At 41.3% G+C, this 21,334-nt stretch overlaps 1 protein-coding gene across 3 annotated transcripts in view; it reads right to left on the minus strand.

The window, feature by feature from the left end:
- Positions 1-21,334, minus strand: part of FGF13 (fibroblast growth factor 13) — a 252,010-nt gene that overhangs the window by 176,327 nt on the left and 54,349 nt on the right. Inside the window, exon 2 of one of the 3 annotated variants that reach the window (XM_086756158.1) lies at positions 17,687-17,742. The exons of the other annotated variants lie outside the window; for them this stretch is intronic. Coding sequence (XP_086612284.1) covers positions 17,687-17,735 — 49 coding nt within the window. The 5' untranslated portion in view covers positions 17,736-17,742. The remainder of the gene's footprint in view (positions 1-17,686; positions 17,743-21,334) is intronic. 3 annotated transcript variants of the gene reach the window in all.

Here is a 21,334-nt window from a genome sequence, read left to right on the forward strand (position 1 = left end):
AGCCAACCCAGAACACAAAACACTAAATATAACCACTCAGTTCACCTCTGGTTATGACAGAGAAATAAAACAAGTGAAATGGAAAAGGAAACACACACTTACAGCTTCAGTGGTACAGCCTGCCCTCGCTATGCAGCAAGGCAGCTCTGCCTGCTGGCGTACCGGACTGGATTTAGAAGGTGCTTCAAGTTCTTGATTTTTGGGCAAGCCATGCAGTTCAGTTGCCTTTAGGAGGCCAGAGACTGCCCAGCCTGCTCATAGCTCTCAAGTTCTGCTGTGTTTGGGTCCCAGACAGGAGCTGTTGCCCTTCATTGCGCCACCGCTCCCGAGCTCCTGGTCTTTTTGGGCATCAATCCAGATGAGCCTGCATGCAGACAGACACTCCACGGCTGGCTAAAATCTGCTATAGGGTATTGCGGTCTGGCCAGAAGCATTTATTAAAGAAAACTGCTGTAACAGCAAATACACGTGTATTTAGATTCTGGTCCAATTTTCTCCTTTTGTTTGCCAGGCACGTCAGCGTGTTAATGCTGTGCTACTCACAGGGGCATATCCAGCAACTCAACAGCACAACTGCAAGCAGTATTTCATTCCAGGCAAGAGATTTCCAAGAAGTTTGAAAAATTCCTATTGATTTCCTCACTGTAAAAATAATTGTGGTGGCAGACAAAAGGCAAACATGTTAACATAAGAACAAATATATTGGCTAAATGAAAAACTGACCAACCCCACAATTGTCTCTCTGGATACGGCCGATGCTGGCTACTCAGGGAACAGCATAAGGACAAGGAAAATATACACTGGCACTTCTGAGCCACCCTCCCAGCATCCAAGCAACCTGAGTCTCATCCTGTCTGAAAAACAATTCTGAAGAGAGGTTTCTTCCTCCACCGCTCCCACAGTTTCAAGCATATGTAGCATAAAATAACTGGATTTGTGTTAAAATAAAAGGAGAACTGCCTAACAAGTATCCTGCTTTTGTTTTAGATCACTGTCTTGGTGCTTATCTCCAACCAAGCGACACTAACATTGAGTTTATGACAAGAGTCTGCTCTCTCAGCCAACCATTCTGTGAGGTTCACATGCCTTTTATTTCCTTCCTACAGTGCGTACACTGTTTTATAAGATTCTGGAAAAAAAATACCTTAGAATTCCTGATCAAGCATCACCAGCAGTCAGAAGCAGGCAGCTTCCTCAAGTACGGTAAGCTGACAGCAAGAGTCTGCCATTCAGCCGGAGTATCTAGAGCATCTTGAAAGAGATACTTAAGATGCGCAGAGAAATTAATTTGTGCAATTTGCAAAAAAGAAGCCATCGACAAATAGCAGCAATTTCCAAAATCACTGGCAGCAGATGCCATGTTTATAAAATTTCCCCACAAATGAGCATCTGTAACACAAAAAGGAAAAACAACAAAAAGGCTTCTGGGGAAGGAAATTCTTAAAATACATCTTTATAACCCAAGGTTCTTGTGATCACGTCTTGGATTAAAGGTTAAACTTTAATCTAGACATCTGGGGCTAGACTTATCCTATTGGTAGACAAACTGGAAACAACTGTTCCTCATCCCAAAATCAGAAGGGGACAGGCTCTTTCCATTGTTTTGCATAACAATACTATGGAAATGAGCTTAAAGCACGTTTTCACTCAAGCTTTTGTTACAGAAGAATGCTAATGATTCCCATCCTGCCTCCCAATCACTCACTGCTTCTTAACTTCATTAACAACTCAAGATTCAGCATAGACAGAGTTCTACAGAATTAAAAGACAGGCAGCAGAAATAAATACATCAAAATCATTATGAAGCCTCTTCTCACTGCCAAATAAAGGCTATGTAGAGATGAGCCATCGTAACACCAGAAGAGGCCACGTGCTGATGGCACTGGGTTGTGAATCACAACTCAGTTCCAAGGGCTAACAGGACTCCTTGGGATGACCTTAGGCAAGTCATCCTACACAGCTCTTGAACCAGCACGAAAATACAAAGGTTATAATACGCCTGGAGCTGCCCTGAGACAGCAGAAGGGTAGATCTGTGCGTATGAGACACTAAGATGCAATGAAAGGGACCACATAGTACTTGAATAGACACCTCTCTGTGTTGAGAGAGGGGGAAAACTACATCATAAACCTATAATTGGCAAGCTTAACAAAGTTAAGACTGATTTGCCATGCTTGACTTAAAGCCCCTGAGTACACTCTTCTAATTCATAGTTAAGGCTATGCTGGCACCGTCCCATCATTTAAAGCAATCCCAATTGTCCCATACGGATGACTTTGGGTATCTCATCTTTACACAGCTGAGCCAGTCTATTTTTAAACCTAGCTATCTGCAGGCAGGATATTGGTATAAAACAGATTAAACATAATTTCATTTACAGAAAGACAAAGGATGGATCTGGCAAAGAAACAAGTCGGTACAGTGAATACATGTGTGTAACAGTAGAATGGAGAATACGTAGCAGCGTTCATTTAAGAGCAGATTTCAAATTTGACCTTCACAATATGCAACAGAAGTAGTGTAGATATACAAGCACGGTTTTATAGAAAGAATATTTATCCATCAAGTTCAACTGAGCTTCTATAAATAATGCAGGAGCAAAACACTAATTGGCCTGTTGCAGAAAAATTTTGCATTTCACAACACACTGCTCTTCTTGCATATTATCTAGGGGTTTATCCTGACTAATCCAGAATGAAGAAATCTATCCAAGCAGTCAGTGCAAGGCTCCCAGGAACAGCACGAGCTTTTTCTTTTTCAACCAGCTTTCCTGAGAAAGAGATTAGACACTTTCACTCTCTAGCTATCCATCCCTCTATTACTTCTCTTCTATGAAGATTTTCATAAATTTTGCCACATCTTAAGATGAGAACATTCTTCAAAAATATTAAGTTTGTAAAAGTTAAGAAGAAAAGAGATCCAAAGTAGCATCTCAATGATGGAAAGGCAGCTATAAACCATTCATTAGCTATTTCAAGAGGAGACATCCAGCAGTCACCACTTGTCCTGCTTGGTAGCCTGCATGCAGGAGACAGACCGCTCTGCCAGACAAAGGAAGGAGAGGTGCAAGGGTGAAGGAGGGTGTGAGAGAGCTGAGCACAGGAGTTTAACAACAGAGGCTCCAAACCTGCCAAAACCCCCTTCGCTACTTCTGTCTCTTACAAAACAGCTGTCCTTTCAAGTACAGAGACATTGTCACCAAGACTTCAGGTTCTGATCATGTTTCCTCTTGCTTAAATGTTTTTGGTTTCTCCCTCCTGTAAATAGAATACATGCCTGAAATTAATCTAATTCCTTCAATTTCAGTTTTTGTAAATATAATTAACTCAAGCATATTTTCAAAGGCTGGAAGAATTATTTATGCTGTTAGAAAAGGGTCTTATTCATCAAGAGAAGAGACTGAGAACATTTTTCTCAAGAGGCCAGACACAATCGAATTACTACGCATCGGTGAGTTACCACCTGGAGCAGTACTTGCCTAAGCACGCACCCTGTCCTCACCACTCACTTGAGGCAAACCCAATTTGCTGCAATAGACATGCTAATGTGCTTGGTTAAATCTTCATGACTGCTCGGAGGAGGGTATTTAACCTTGTGTCCACTGCAGGCTGAGAACGGGCACCCAGCCAGTGACCGTGACTCAGGGGACACAGTTACCCTGCGCCCTGCAGCATCTCTACCAGAGGTCACGCTGGGCAAACAAGGCAGATCGGGTTTTTGCGCTATTGGTCTTTTCTTCATTCATTACACAAGGAATCTACCAACACTCGCTGAGCACGTTAAGTGGACAAACACACAGAATTCCTGAAAGTTGTACCCAAGAAGTTTACGCTGCTATGCTCATTTCCATGACTCAGGTGGAAGTTTCTTCTTCATGAGTTGACCACCAGCGTATCAGCTACTTACATTTTAAAATCCATCCACTTTTTAAAATGCAATACCCCAAAACAGGAGACTCCTCTACTTTACTACCTGCCTTGTAGCATACACGGAAGAGGACGGGCAGCGCAGATGGGCTACATTAAAGTGCCTGCTGCAGGAACCAGATGCCCCTGTAGAAAGCAGCCTGTTAACTCCAGCAGCTGATTCCTTGGCTGACTCCTTATCCACTGATAATAGTAGAGATGACAGTTCTGAAGTTGCCTCTGGGCCTATCACATGGTTATCCAGCTGATAAGCTATCCAGACTGTCCTAACCTTTGAGACACAACTTTCATTCAATTTTCCTGATTTCCAGGGGAAATGACACATTCTCCACCACTTACTGCACAAGTTATTGCACAAGTCCTTCAATAAAAGTCTCCCAATGGGTTCTTTACCAATAGGCAAAATGAAATGTTTCTGCTTGCTCAGTCTTGTTTCTTCTTGGATCTCACTGGATATTTTTAGGTAGGGGAAGAGGTTCTGACTGGGCCAATAAGGCACACAATGTAAATCAATAAGAAATTCATCCAAAATCTATCATACAGGTCTCTGAAAAAGCTGGCATTTATGAGAGATCAGTGGAGAGACTTTAGGATCCTGAATAAAGTTATTTTGTTGATTCCTTTTAGCAGCTTGAGCAGACTGGTTCCCAACCTTCAACTGGGAAGAATTCTTATCAAAGCACTGTTGATTTTTAAGCCTGCTTTCCACAGGGAGAAAGAATCACAAAGAAAAGTCCTGCAGGGAGTCCAGGGTAAAGTTTATGTTTACAAACACGATCCTGCCTCAGGGTTTTGTTACTTCAGAGTCCCTAGAAAGCATAAGTTTTGGATAGCATTCCTACATCTTCAAATCTTAAGAAAAATTATAAATGTTGAACCAGACCAAGCCATTCTTGTAATTTAAGCTGAATTGTCGCATAACATAGGTCATAAACAAACGATTCTCAACAGAGTTTTGTTGGTGGACCAGAGCAGGCGAAACATGCTGTTCTCCTGAACGTGAGCCTGACAAGCTGGTTTGTGTCATGGCAGGCAGATTCAGCTCATGGGGCTGATTCTCTTTTCCCATCCATCACTCCAAGGAGAGCCTTGCTTAAAACTAGGACCTTCTATAGCACCTTCTTCAGAAAGAGAAATCTCATCTTTAAAAGTAGCTAACAAAGAATCCACTGCAATTCCTAATTAAGCTCTTCCCAAGTCAGTCATGATAGAGAAATTCATCTTATTTCTTGCATGAATTGCTCTAGATACTGACACGAATTTCACTCTCTCCCAATCCTGCATGTTCAACGAGACTGTATTTCCCTTGTGACATACTAAGAATCCACTTGCTTTCCCACAACTTCTCTGGAGTAAGAGAAGCTATGAGATGTGGCCTGTCCACTCTTATTCCAGATTCAAGAACGGGGCAACCAAACACAATTGGACCTACCCCAGCATCTGACACAGTGACTTACAGACAGGAATACCCTGAACAGAGAGAAGGCATCTAACACAGTACATAATTAATAAGGATTTAATGACCAGAATAAGTAATTATATGCCAAAGCTTGTTTTTTTTTCTGCTACTAATGTCAATGCTGTTTACAACAATTTGTTATGACTTCACTCTAGGCAAAAAAGAATTAAACTTCAGAGAGAAAAAACAAAAACAAACAACAAAAAAAACCCCCACCAAAAGGCAGCAAGTAGGCTGGATGGAGGGGAAGCAGAAAGTGGACAGAGAAAGACCAACCACATGTCCTTGAGGAAGGACAGCATGTATTGAGGAAGAGAGGCTAAGTGCCAAGGCTGGCTGATGCCTTCAAAAGGTACATCCAAACTTCTAGTCTTTTAGAGCTTACTTTCAGGATGTTCAGAGTCAGTTCCTCCTCTGAATTGCCAGATAAATCAACATCTTGATCATATATTTTACACCCCTGAAGTTCCAGACAAATATAAACTAATCCCAACTATACCCAAGAACCTAGGTAAATGTGATTACCCCCAAATAAAAATGTAGAACTACAAGACGGAAGGGTTTGCAACTTCATCAGGGCATGCTGCCAAGCCCAGTTTAGTGCTAGGAGGTCCTGGCTCTGGATTCAGTATTTAGTTTCACCGACCATCAATTTTCAGACTGTTGTATTCATGAGTTCCTTTCACAGAAGATAAAACATTGTATCTACTCTGAATAATACAAGTAACAACAACAAAAGCACAATCAGCAGCCCCCCAAAGTACAGTATTTTATACTTCTCTGCAGCATGTCTCTATGGTCCAACTTCTGCTCAGCTTGGAAACCACTAAACTGGACCAGCGATGCTGGTATTACCTCTGTCCAGCCTATCCAGCACCATAAAGTACAAGGAGCACTGCTCATTAAAAAAGATTGACATAATTGCTTAGGGACAAGTAAAAATTAGATGTCTGAATGCATTATGGTAACTTTTTTGCATATATTCTCAATATTTCAGTACTTCTGCTTGTATTTTCAATACAGATAAAGTTTAAGTATTTTAAAGATGAGGTTAAAATACTCCCAGAATAAAATTAGTTAAAAAACATGATCAGTTAAAAACATTTTTAAAAAATTCAGTTAGAGTCATGACTACTTTTAAAGAACAAGTGATTTCATCTTTTGTGATTTTATCAAATGCTGCATATAAATGCCATTTTTGTTCACTGTATTAACATCTAACTTCTCTATTTGAGTGGTAAATTAGGTATGCCCTTCTCAACATAAAAATGCAAAAGATCAGGTATTTCAAAGATTTGATGCCACCTATGAAAAATAATCATATTCTCAGCTTCACCATATACACTGTTTCTTTTAGGATATACTTTTACTCCTCCTGTCTGCCAGTTGCAGTATTTAGTCTATGGGAGTATCAGCCATACAAACGACGATGTACAGTCCATTTGCCATATAATGCCCATATGGGCAACTCTTGGCACTCTACAAACTGCCAGTAACCTCAGTGTCTTTCTAATGCAAGTGGAAACGGGATATGACAAAGAAACAGATGAAAAACAAGAAAAAAAATATATGTCGTGTTGTCAAGAAAAGATATTGTTTTCACTCCCGCACTTCTATTTTTTTGCATTGCTGAAGCACGAAATGCTCTCTGAAAGGTTACTGATGAAGCACGCAAAGACTGTGTCACATCAGATGGCTCAAGCTGTTGGATGATTTACTGTGATTGTGCTAATTAACTCTTACTAATTATTGCAGTCTTGTGTTCAAAGTCCTAAGCAATACGCAGAACCTGCATTCAGCCCAACTACAAGATATCCAATAAGAAAAAGCAAAACAAAAAAAAGAACCCAAAAAACTCCCGGGCTCTGTCTGGGCTGAGATGGGGTCCTGGGCCAAGGGTGTGGGGAGATCAGGATGGAGGCGGAGGTCCTTTTAAACCAACTGTGTAAGGCACAAAACGGGGGGAGAGGGAAGGCATCCAAAGACAGCATCTTTCAAAATCAGACTCACCATCACAGCTCTGCAGTGCTGCAAGGTGCTTTTTGATAAATATTTCTCGGGATTATTTTTTCCTTGCTCAGGGTTAGCAACAGAGCTTGTGCCATCATCCTGAAGACAGACTGGGAATGCAAATCTGCCATATTCTTCTCTTCCCTTTCAAAATCAGATGATCAGCTGTGGCTTTAGTCCTGCCAAATTTTGCCAAATATAGCACAAAATTACACAGAACCATAGTAACTGCACTCCCACTATTGTTCTGAGTTAAAGAGGAGTTTGATTACATTAGGTAAATATTTGTCCTTATGTAATAGCTCTCTCCAACCTTCTAAAAATTTGCTGTCTCCTAGAATTTAACTGAAGAGGGTACTTTTGTATGTCACTGCTCTGCTTCCAAATCAAGTATACTCTATTATACTGTGAGTGTTAAACTGGGAGTAATGTTATTACAAGCAATAATAGTTACCCAGACAATTATGAAGTTGCTATTGCAGTTTTCCTATTAAATCTAGAAGCTATAAGCAAGTTCACAGGCAATACAAATTGCAACACCATCTCTGATGAGCTAAATAGCAGTTATTTATTCACAGATTGTTAAATTCTTACAGCCTTAAGACTTCCAGGAGGAGAGGAACAAAGAATTGACTCCATATCTGAATACTGGCTCATTCTTCGTGTTGATATAATTATGAAGTTTCAGTCATTGCAAAGCTGTTCACGCTGCTTTATCAACTACATGCATTGCAAAATACATGCTAACTGCAGTTTTTCCATTATAAAACTAGCTGGTGAAGTCACTGTTCTATTTCCAGCTCAGCCCTGGCACTGTGCGGATGCTCACTGCTTAGTAAATAGAATTTTATTTTTTTTTAGGGAAAAAAGAGCATACTGAATAAAACAGCCCTTTCTTCCAAGTCATTTTAAATAAGGTAATGAAGTAAATGAATAACAAAGAGCAAACAGAGGCTCATGTGATGACTCAACACACTAGGAGTCATGAGGAAAGTGCCGAATTCTTGACTTGTTCCATTATAATACACAGGAGTATACACACAGAAAAGCTTTCACCTTTTAAAATAGGTGTTATCAATAGCCTAGGCAGCATTAATCCACATTCTTATCACTTATGTAATTATATTCCTCCTAGCACTCATACTCAAAGGGAAGGAATTTAAGATCTTAACTTTAGGCTGGGAAAAGAAAGAATGAAGTATGCAAGCTCGTTTGCCCTACGTCTTTCCTTGACAGCTCCAGCCAGAGTCTTAACTTCTTCAGTCAGCCTCTGTGATGAAGAAAGTTTTAGCCTGACGCAAATATATCAGCTCATTTTGCTATGAATATTTGCTCAAATAAATTATTTAATTAGCTTTGGCTGCATTCATATTTACGTTCTGTGAATCTTGGAGGTAAGGTGACTGCCACAAACATTCACGCAAACAAAGGGTTTAAAACAAGCTTGTTAACAGTCTTGTTCTGAAACATGTACTATTTCTATCAGAAACATGGTTATTAAAAGAGTCCAGCTCAAACAATCACAAAACTTACCAGCTATTTACTATATCATAAACAAACAGCACGGTTCAAACGACTTGCTCTCCTACAGAAGAGTGCTCTACAGAAATAAGTGCATACAGCTTTCTCAATCTGACTTCAAAAAGGAGACATTCCAGCACAAAACCCCGAGTACTCAGGAGCCAAGTTATCTGTCCGGGTCTCGATCGGCGCTCTCAGAGCAACAGGAATTTCAGTGCACGCGCAATGTTTCCCGCTTTTCAAGAGCTGAATGTAAAAGCACAGCAACTCAATCTCATGCAAGAATACAGCCCCCGTATGGTTTCTACCTTACCTAACCTACAGCAGATAGAGCTCCCAAGAAAAACTGGTGCTTCGCTCAGCAGCTCCGTTGCCCAAACATCGCTCTAGCAAAACTCCCTCTGCCCTCAGCCAGAATTTGGTAAAAGGATGAAAATATCGGAAGTCACACGGGAGATGCATGCACAGACTTCATGGAGAGACTGTAAGAAAAAAATATTTTAAGAGGTACATCTGGAACGTAAGAATAGACTATTGCAGTGCCAAAAATACTTTTCAAAATAGAGCACACTTGTTCTATTCCCCTCTGCTGCCAAGAGGAACCCGCGGCACAGGACCGGAGGCAGTAGGGACAGGTGTTTTCTCTAAAAGTAGAATTCATTCTTTTGGCCACCTATACAACATGGTTGGCCAATGTGTTCAAATCCAAGTGTAGGATCCTTCCAACAGCAACATTCAGTCACTGGCAAGCTTTGCTGGAAGCTCTGCAGTTGCATTTCGTTATGATTAGATGAAAAGCTGCTTTCTGAGCTCCTGTTTGCAGTTCCCTTTTCCTTCTTTAATTCTTTAAAATTATCTGGAAGAGTTACAAATTACTCTAACCAACTCTTTCAGCATGCAAGAATATGTGACTGTAAGGAGATTATAAATATATTTTCTTACAGCTGAGTAGTTCAAGCCCAACATTTAAGTGTTGGTATAAAAACATGCGAAGCCAAACTGTATGACAGAATTTGCTTTGTCAAAACACAAATGTCTCATAAAATATGCTGTCTAGCATCGTAAGTAGTAGTAGGTGAAATTCTTCAGACAAACTCCTTCAGTGAGAAATACCTATTAAAATTAACCAACAAACCTCAAAATTTAGATTTGAGATTTTGAAGTGACTTTTCACTTGAAATGGCAATTTTGAGGTTTATTGAGATATCTTTAAAAATCAGCTCCAAAATAATAATAATTTAAAAAATAATTTCTGTTATGTAAAACATTTTCTTTAACCCTTCCTAACTTCTTAAAATTACTGTTCCTTAGTTGGAAACTGACCAAAATCTACTCATATCCATCCAGCTCCCCCATCTGCCTTCTTTCCCTCCAATCTTTCTCATTAGTCCACAAACCAAAATATCAATTACTTCTTTGATTCTAATCCAAAGGGCACACCTATAAAACATATCAGTAGCTTTTTTTTTTTTAATGTTAGGTCTCCCCAGTAGCTGTCATCTTTTGGCAGCTGTTGTGAAGAGAAGAGGAGTTAAATTTACTGGAAAATATATCACTCTACCATTCAGACATGACCATACAAACACATGAGCAGCGTTGCCACGTTGCAGGTAGACCAAGGTAAAGATGTAGAGGTGAAATGGCTTAATGGTGCCTGCAAAGATGGGACAGGAGAAAGAGAAGGGTGAAGGGAAACCTGCCAGGCTGTTCTGGAAACACAGGATGTCCCTCGGCAAGTATTAGGCATGAATTTGAAAGACTAGGAGATGTTTACCACCCTCTCCCTCCCAGGATGAAGGCCCTAGTCTCCAGAAGAGGAGCTGGCAGCAGGGAATCTGCTGGAGGATGACAAAAGCAACTCCCATAGGAATGTCCTCCACCCAGATTCCCGGGCAGCAAGGCTGAAGCATATGGGGACGCAGAGTCCCAGGAAGCAAAGGCTGCTCTGAGACAGCATGCTTAGACGCAGGGAACCTCCCCTGCGGGAACTCATGCTTGTTTCTGCCCACTTATCTCCCTGCCTTTCTCTAATTACAGTTCCTCTGTTTAAAGCTATTACATCTCAGCTCTTCAGAGGCAGTTTTGATAATTTCAGAGAAACAAAAGCAACAGATACAAAACCTGGACACTTACTTCAAGTAAAGAAAAGAGTATCAGGCTGCATTGTATCAAATTATGATCAGCTTTACCCCTCTAGGAAAGTCTTCACAAGTAAGCAAAAGACCCATGAGTACAAAGTTTTGAACTCAAGTAGGCCCTAAAGTATTTAATTTGTTTGAAAATGTGGAAGTTTTGAACATCATCTTGCTTTAATAGAGCAAGATGCAAAGCCTTGGATCTATTCAGTGACATCCTGGTCATCCACAATAACAACTTTTTATAAACAGAGGAGACATTAGGTGAGATACTCCTGTTCTGCATCAGCCTCAAAAGGCTACTGTGCTCCATGTGATCTCAAAAGGCCGGGGGGGGATGGAGGGGGGGGGGGGGGGGGGGGGCAGGGGAAGAGCTTAAGCCAAGATACAGATGAGCTTCCCCATAACCCTTACTCTAATCTATTTACACGCTTCCAGCAGAGACTCCTTGGATGGACAATTATTTTATTGACACAGTGCTTTATACTTCAACTTCTAGCCATTTACCTCAGCAACTAAACATTTGTAAGCAGATAAAATCAGAAGAGATCAGGCATCTTCAGGTGGACAATTCCACACGAAAAGCATGTTAGTGGCAGATTTTGTACTGTATTAGCTAAAAGTGAGCAGCAGTTGTGGACGCTGCATTTAAAGCTGGCTGTATTATTAATTATCTCACTGAAATACGTAATTTTCAAATCTATCTATGACATGACCAGTGGCAAAACCTGAGAAGGATGACATCTGACTTAAAATACATTCCTCCTGCAAATAAATACAAATATTCTCTCTTGAGAAAGATGGTAGACTTTTTTTTCTTAGAAGGCGAATGACTATAAAAATCAGGTGAGCTATGGGTCAACGTACTGTATGAGAAGTCAGCAGCCTGCAAAGGTGCTGGGCGCCCTTAATGCATTTTGCATTGCAAAAGTATTCAGCACTTCACTGAATCAGGCTCCACAGCAAATTAAGAATTACTGATCACTAGAAAATGGTCTAAAACACAACTGCCACCACATCCAGAACAACTCTTCCCTTTTTACACTAAGCATTTTACCATGTACAGTAACACCCATCAGACTCAGCTGTTACCATGTACAGTAACACCCATCCAGTGTCCATTGCAAAACAGTAGCTTTGCCCATAAGTGAGAATTTCACGTATTTTGTGATGAAAAGCAGGAACGGGAAGCAGACGACCACGTTGCTGGTCCCTCCTACTTCCTTTCAAAAAGGAAGGTAGAAAACGTGTAAGGTTTTATCCAGTCCAAATTCAGCAAGGTCCAAAATTGCCCCAGCTGGTAGAAAGCCATCCTACGACATCTAGGAATGCCAAGAGTGACAACAGCACAGACCCAACTGCTACGTTGCATCTCTGAAAGGTTCATGGAGGCCATGACTGGGATGGGGGTACCATACTGCCTGAGAATGATGCAATTGTTTGCTTTTCTTCCCCCACCCCAAGACTTCCAGTAGCAAAATCCTCACTACAGGTAAAACTGCAGCAAACAAGACAGGTCTCCAAAGGAACCCTTCCTATTTCATTAAAATGCTTCTTCATTTTGGCAAGTATCCTCCACAGGACACAATCTTATCTGTCAGAAAGCTTCTAGCCAGCTCAAACCTTCGCCACACTTTGCCTCTGAAGCAGCAAACAAGTCAGATATTCCTCACTGGATGACAACCTGAACGCATGCGTAGCTCATCTCTGCTGGCTCCTCTTCACTCATCCGACTTGTCTACTCAAGAACTACAGCAGCAGGTTACAGGCTAGCCGTGAATTATTAAACTGCTGAAATAAAACTAAATAAAAGTTATACAGCAATATTTCTTGCTGACCTACAGGCTGCACTCTGTCTTACATTATACAAGCCCATAAAATATTTAAAGTGACCATATCTACACAATGACACATAATTCAGTTGAGAGGAATATACTGCTAAATGAAATAAATCATGCTGGCATTTGTGTCTATGTAGGACTAATATTAAATATAATCAAAATACTTCATTTTTTTTTTCCTAAGAGAAATTAGCAGGCTGACTGCATTTGAATAACAGTAGTTGTTCAACATGGTTGTTTCACAGCCATCCTACACAGACTGCAAATACAGAGGCAAGGTCTTGAGCAAGTGCTTGGACATTTAGCAGTATATCTTGCATGAAATTCAAAACACCTAAGCTGTGCTACAGACCCAACATGCTGCTGGGCAACGCGAGCATGCCAATGGCAACTTCAAAACTAAAGCAGTTTGAAGACGCTGCATTGAAGTTCTCTGAGGAGCTCGACCCAGACAACGTATTCGGAGACAGGGATAGCTTTGATTTCACTATAAACCACATCAAAGAGGCATATTGACTTTAAAGCCTGGGAAGTTGACAGCAACGTTTCAAAGATTTCTATTTTTTTAAATATGACAACAAAGAGCAGGTGATCAGGTTTCTCCTTCCCAGCACCCCCCACTTTCTAGGGCAGTGCCTTTTCCATCAAACAAAGAATGAGATCAAAGTGTGGCCAATGACACGTGTAGCACAGAGTTCTTCATGATGAGAGCAGGACATAGAACATCTGATGACCAGAACAGTTGTCAATGAAAGTAAAACTCAAATTCTCTGTGTGATCTTAGTTTTACTCTCAAGTCCACAGTCTTTGGAAGATCAAGCCTGGATGTTATATTTTGTGTAGAACTAGTTAAGAAACAGAAGTCAAACCGTATGTTATTTGATAAGCAGAGTATTACGTAAATTCAGAAAACAATACCAGTTATTTCAACTCACACTAAGAACGTGTGAACATACACAGAAGACAGCTGTTCCATGAGATCATTTGAGAGACTGATCCAAATTACTATCAAAATGCTAGAGCTAATTTTTTTTTTTCCACATATTCTTACAACTATTTTCCCAGCCATTATTCCTTAGGTATATACTGGTAGTATAAAATTTTTATTCCATAAAGTTTCTAGTTTTCTACTTTTAGAAGAAAGGCTCTGCTCTCTCAACAGGCTCATAAAGCCTCCTATATTGTACCAAAACACAAGGTAAATTTTCTATTACTACAGAAATTGAAGCAACACTTTGTTACTTTCTTACGCCACAATGTAATATGTAGTCCTAAATCCTGCAGTTTTCTACTGCCTTTCTCCTTTGGCCCATCCAAAAGCACATCACCTGTGCTATACCCATGGAAGTATAGAAATAGTTAAGAAATAGAGATCTCTCACCCAGACGTGCACACACACACCCATCACTGTCATGTGTAGTCTCAGCAATCCTTTGTCTACTTAAAACCATGGCATCATCCTTAAATTACAAATTGAGATAATAAGATGGCTTCTCATTTCTTCCATCAGTACAAGATCTTTGGTCTCCAGCAAATCCTGCTAGATTTGGAATTCCTTTGGGACAATTTGATAAGGAGCTCTGTCTGCCAGTCTCCTCCCAAAGAGTCCAAGGTGCCAAGCCCAGAGGATTTGAAAGTCAGCGTATGCTGTTTTGTAACCTGGAAAGACAAGCTCCTGGGGCAGGCACAACACAAACCGTTTAGCCCATTGCAGGCGAACATCAACACTTGAAGTGCCACCTGCAAAACACTTGATAGTTTGTACAGAGAACAGTTCGCAGGTGTTACCTGGTCCCAGCATGAAACACGGTTTGGCAAGCAGGCGCGTGCAAGCTGATACCTCCAGATGGCTTCGTAGCAGCCAAAAAACACAGAAGCAGCTTCACTCAGGGAGAAATAGCATCAAGCCTTTCTGCACGTGGAGGAAAACACTCCTCAGGTGATGGAGCTCCAATGGGACACCGACTTTGCAACGAAAAAACCAGCACAGCAGACCACAGGAAACAATCTTGGTCCTTTTGATTGTCCCCTCACCTTCTAACATCTTATTCATCACTCAGCTGCATTTCAGTGACCTCCAGACAGCCCAAGCAGGTAGCAGAAGGCTCGCCTAGGGCTGCCTCAAGAGCTAGCAGACTCCAGGCTCCGCATGAGCCAATGAACCAGTCTCCTCAATGCCCACACAACATTTTGTGCCCTCACATCATGGGTACAAAGGCCAAGAGGCAGCCAAGGGGTGTCAGCAGCATCTTTACTCGTTTCTAACATAATTCTTTACACAGGTTAACTAAATAGCAAGACAGCAAAACCCACTGCCCTGTAGGTCAGGGAAGAGGGGCACATTTTGGATTTTACTGCATCTTTGCCCTGCCTTTTGGCTGCCCAGTTGTTTTAAATAACCTTAGGGCTTTCTTTTGTGTTATGTTAAAGGCAGTATTTTCCCTTCTATTCAGACTCTTTACATTTAGGAATATTATCAGTCACATTGATTTTTCATGGAGTAGCTGGACTGAGGAATTGAATAATGTGTTACTCCTTACACACAGCTTTTCCAAATGGCTTTTTTTTTCCCAGGGTATGATGTGGTAGACCCTGTGCTGCTGACGCTGATACAAATGCACACTGCGATCTCACATTCCATCCTTTGCTTGCCCAACAAGGGCAGCTGCTGCACACTGGGTCTGCTGCTCCAGCATCTGCCATATTATAGGAAGCCAGAGCAGTAAAAAAAAAAAAAAAAAAAAAAAAAAAGGACCAGGTAGCCAGGTAGAGTTCATACACACTGTGACCCACACTGAACTTGGTATAGCATCCTTAACACTGTTTCAAACACAACTTCTTCGTGCTCCACCCTAGGGTTGTTTTGGCAGATAAGGTCCATGAGAATTTGAGATTTATTCCCAGCAAAACTCCAGGCAGCAGTAGCACAATATTAAAAATTCCCTGATCTAGAGCATGAAACTGTCTCAAAAGATGTGACACATTACAGACTCCGACTGTAAGAAAGGAGAAATCATTTCACAGATCAGCATGACTCCAGCTGTTTAGCGAAGAAGCAATAAATAACACAAAGTGGCAATGGCTTCATAAAGGTAAGGGAGCAGCTGAAGAATGAGGAAAAGCAAGTTCTGGATTCAAGAAGGAAACAAGAATCAAGCTACACAGACTGAACAGGGCAGGAGATGGTGGGCTAAGAGGAAGCAACTGGGATTGACCAGAGGAAGAACACAGTAAGGGCAAAACCAAAGCTATGGCCAGCTGGTTCCCCACTGCCCTGGCCCTGCCAGCTGTGCAAGCCCAGGGTGCAAACAGCAAATCAGAACAGCAACATCTGCACCCTTGGTGAAGGCCTCAGGGTGAACGCAAAATGCAGTCTACTGAGAACACATTAAAAAAAAAAAATCCAACGTATATTTACTCCTGGTAAGTAGCATGGCAAATTTCCACAGGCTGAGCACAATTGTACTTACGTTCTTTGAAAGATCACTGACAACAGGCCCCTTGCATTTTCCTCTTATGAAAACACAGCTACTTTGTGTGTCATGACAACAGGAAATAAAAGGCAAACAAGGATTCAGTTTAGCAGATCCTCACACCTGTGGACAAGCCTCTCTCCCAGTGGAAGCTCCCTTACTATTGAGGCAACTGTTCACATCACAGCAGATTTGTGGGATTGGGTCCTAAATGATTCACAAGGAAAGGAAATATGCAGCCAGGGTAGAAAGAAGCTCGTCACACAATTTCTTTTCATCTCCTGAAGCTGCCATGATATCTATTTTACCGAGCAAGGATGGTTCAGCTGTATGTTCATGAGATGACAGAATGGCATGGGACAAGGCAAAACTTTTAGCGCAACTGCCTGTGCAGTTTGTCCTTCACTTCATTAAAACGGGAAGGTTATTTATAGAATAAAGTTTTACTTCAAGCCCTGTCAAATACTGTATTGCTCAGGACGCGTCAAAAGTACAACAGCAAAACTGCAATGAATTAAAATCATTTTTTGAACCATTTGATGCTTGGCAAAATAGAAAAAGACAGGATGAGCAATGATACCCTTTGGAATCCAAACAAGAAGAACAGAATTTTAATTCACATTTTTTGAGCTTATCTTCCATTTTGAGTATTTTTAGGAAGAAGTTGACATATCTGACTGTAAGGCACAGACGACTCAGCCAGTGATGGAATTTGTTGCTCACAAAACAAAAATAGTGATTTGCTTACCTCTCTCTTGCATCATCAGACAACTCAACATGTGTGACTCGTGTACCAGTACACTGCTGAAGCTCCCACCCTCACTCTGCCCAAGGAGTTTTTGCATTGCACTTAAATGTTGAAATTAATTTTTCAATCATAGGAGATGTAAGAGTATGCAGAAGCAGAAGGAGTAATTAGCAAATTTGAGAGAATTTCTTTTAAAAAAAGCCACATTTGATGACTTTTATTTGTGCACCCAGCGGATGCAATGACAATGAACGATCAGGCACCATTTAGCAACCTGACCAGAAGCAACTGATCATCCCAGTAGCAACACACATATAACAGTGTGATACGTGACAGCAGTGCATTTCAAGTATTTCATTTAAAGAGCTACATAAATAGAAACTCAAACACAGTCCTCAAGCTCAGTTAACCTAATATAAGCAGAACAAGGAAACAAGCGTTTCTTTTACACATATCCTTAGGGCTGCCCCAACTTATACCACATGCCAGTTATTCAAAGACAACCTGTCTGTCAGGAAACAGACCAGAAGATAATTTCTAGAAATGGAAGGGAAAGTTTAAATATCTCCACACCAGAATCCGCAGGTATTGTCAAATGAAAGACCGAGGGGGAAATACCCATGATTTTCCTGAAAGAAAACAAAATTCTAACTTTTCAGGTAGGAAAATTTCCTCAAATTTCACTGTTTAGGGAAGGGAATTAAGTGAATAATTTCCTGCTATATCAGAATACTTTTTGACAGCCCTAAGACATTTTGGATTCAATCAATTCACACTGTATCATTTTACTTTCTTACTGCTATCAATGCATTACTGAACAGCAACAAATTCAAGCCACCATCATTTCACTTGTTCCAGGCACTTCAGCTGTGACAGTGCACAAAGCTTGTCCTCTGACCAAATCATATGGACTTACCCAACTTCAGAGCATTGCAGAAATCACGTAGGGGCCTTACAACTCCAAGCTTTCCTCTGGGCATGGCTTAACTTCCTGAACTGCAGCAAAGAAACAACTATGCCACAGTAGGAAACATTTTCATACCAAACTGATTTGTAAGAATACTTCTGCTCATCTCACGTACTGAAAAAAAACCATTTCCATTTCAGAATTGTTGAGATTTGGTTTTAATTTTTTTTTTAATTAAAAAAAATCAGCTAAATTAAACATAAACTTCAAAATAACCCCAGAATCTTTGTTTTCTACACAAAGGAATATCATCCTACTTACAGTTGTGTCCTCAGCTTGCTTTTGGGTGATGGGAAGGCTTGGGTAAGTTACCAACCCAAGGAGCAAGAGAGATGCTGCGTGACCTTCCTGAACTAAGCATTGCTGCATCAACCTAGACCTCAAGGTCTAGTCTTCCCCTTCCAAAACTTAGTTCTTAATTTAGCATGGAAAAACCCAGCTGAAATGCCAGAATTTTCCACCTGATGGAACTCCTAAATTCATTCCGCTCAGCTGTCCTCCCTGGCTTGTCAGTGCTCCTGGCTCCGTGCAGGCAATTGCTTTCTCCCGCGCGTGGTAGAGGAAACCACTCAAACCAGCCTGCCGCATCGGCACCAGACTGCTGTGGACTTCTACCTGACAATCAGTGTTTGGGGAAAATGTGAGAAAGTGTATTCCAGGGAAGAGGTTAATCATGGACTTACTCTTATTTGTAGACTCCCTAGAGTAGCTAGAAGGAGTTATATGGAAAAGGCTTTTGACTGATTGACCCAAAAGTTATTTAAGTTCATTACAAACCTTACTAGTGCACAATATTTTCTTGGAGAGTTCTGGTCATAGTTTAGCCCCGCTCAGGACCAAGCTACGCAGTTTCTTACTCAGTCCCCCCACCCTCCAGTGGGACAGGGAGGAGAGCTGGTAAAGAAAAGAAGGCAAAACTCATGGGCTGACGTTAAAAAAAAAAAAAAAAGTTTAAGAGAACAACAGAATAAAAGAAAACAGAAATGGAAATCAAACAAGAAAAAAATCCCCAAAAACCACAATAACAGAAAATACTGAAGAACATAATTTCCAGTACCATAGCTCACAGTGGATCCTGATGCCCAGCTTCCTCCTCAGTAGCAGCAACCCCCCCACCAGCACCCTCCTCAGTTTACATCCTGAGCATGATGGCACAGGGGATGGCACAGCCCCTGGGCTAATTTGGGTAACCTGTCCCAGCTGTTGGTAATGAGTAACCTGTCCCAGCTTTGTCCCCAGCCACCCGCCACAGCTCCAGCTCCTCTCCCAGCTCAGGTGAAGATGACCTCTATCCCAGCCAGAACCAGGACATTTCTACAGAAATTTCTTGAACATGCTTTCATTTCTTACATCTCACCAGAAAAGATAAATTCTAGCCATACATCTTCCAAGCAAAACAGGTGGAAAAACCACTCTATTTTATTATTTTCTTAGTTTTATTTTGCGATCTGTTATTCAGAAGGAATTATAAGGAATATAATTAAAAATTGACTCTTCAGAACTAAGTTTTCATCTTTTTTTTTTCCCACAGATCCACTGGAGGGAGGAGGGGGGAATGAAGGGGAAGACATCCCGTCACATAAATAATGAAAAAGATGCTCAAAGACTGAAAATTTCACACATAGCTTTTGAAGTTATTTTTTACTTCTTTATATTTTGTTGTGTGCTCTACCTGCTGTTTTTTCCCCTTGGTAACTTGACAAGTTCTTTCTAAAAAAAGATTTTTTAAAGGCTGAGAAGGTGACAATTCAAGAAGTTTTCACTGATCTCGTCCAAATAGAAGAAAGATTCTTTTCATTGAGTATGCAAACTGCAATCCTTTGAACAAAAGGCACTTGACTCACATGATGTCAAATCTTTCCTCAGCTGAGGGGAATAACACAATAACACAAGTATAATAGAGAAGGAAAAAAAAAAATTAAAACTATCTCCTCCTTTGGGCAGGCTCGCCATATAGAAATAATCCTTTTGCCATGTAGGCACGAAGAAGTGTCATGTTTTGCTGTATTATCTTTCTGTGAGAGACAATGCCCGGGTCCAGGCGCAGGAAGTGACGGAGTGGTGCCTGCCTGTAACATGGGCAGGCAGCTCCGCCAGCCAAGACGGTGAACAAAGCTCCCAGCGTCAGTCCACATTGAGCTCATTTCCTCAGAGCTGGCTGCATTACCCACAAAATGGTTACAAAACAAAAGCAAATCTCCGGAAAACCATTCAACTGTAATCTGTATAGACATTTCCAGCACCAGCCAGCCAAAAGGCAACAGAGTCACCTTTCTCCTTAGATTACCTTTACTCAGCTTTCCTTTCTACTTGCACCGTTCCAAAACTACCAAATACAGGAGCCTGTTAACCCCTTACTAACTGCTGTGCTTCCACAACCTAACCCAAACCACACATTTCATAGAATCAGAGAATCGTTAGAGTTGGAAGGCCATCTAGTCCAACCCCCCTGCAAGGAGCAGGGACATCTCCAACCAGATCAGGTTGCTCAGAGCCCCGTCCAACCTGGCCTTGAATGTTTCCAGGGATGGGGCATCAACCACCTCTCTGGGCAACCTGTGCCAGCGTTCCACCACCCTCATTTTTTACAATGCTTTCCTAATGTCTAATCTAAATCTACTTCCCTCTATTTTGAAACTATTACCCCTTGTCCTGTTACAACAGGCCCTGCTGAAGAGTTTCTCCCCATCTTTCCTGTAGGCCCCCTTGAGGTACTGGAAGGACGCTATAAGGTCTCCCTTCAGGTTTTGCACAGTCTGTGGAAAATGTGGCTAGCACGAAGTGGTGAAACCCCATCTACGTCAAAGTAAGGAGTAAACCTTGTAGAAAAGTGCTTAATGAGAATAGTCCATGCTTCATACAGCTTGTGAAAGCCAGGGAAAGTCACTGCTGCTCCTGGCATTCAAGCCTCCACCCCGTTAGTTTTATCTTGGCTTTATCTCCTGGGAAGAACTTGGGAGAATCAGACACATCGACCTCCAAATCCCTTGCTATTTTCCTCTTTGAAATTAAATACAAATTAATCGTGTTACAATAGCCACGAGGGTGCTGAGGCAACCTTCAGGCAGCACTCCACAGGCCGTGCTGGCCCCAGAGGTACGCAGCGTTAACCGCTCTCCCAGCGCACCCACAGCCTCAAGTCCAGGAAAGTGTTTTCAATTAGCAATTCTCACGTTCAGATAAATACTTCTGTGAAGCAGATGTAATACACAATGGTACGTATAAGCACTTTCCTTTCTCTCCTCAAAAAGAAC

Source organism: Chlamydotis macqueenii, chromosome 11 (assembly GCF_036417535.1).
Source record: "Chlamydotis macqueenii isolate bChlMac1 chromosome 11, bChlMac1.mat, whole genome shotgun sequence".
NCBI lineage: Eukaryota > Metazoa > Chordata > Aves > Otidiformes > Otididae > Chlamydotis > Chlamydotis macqueenii.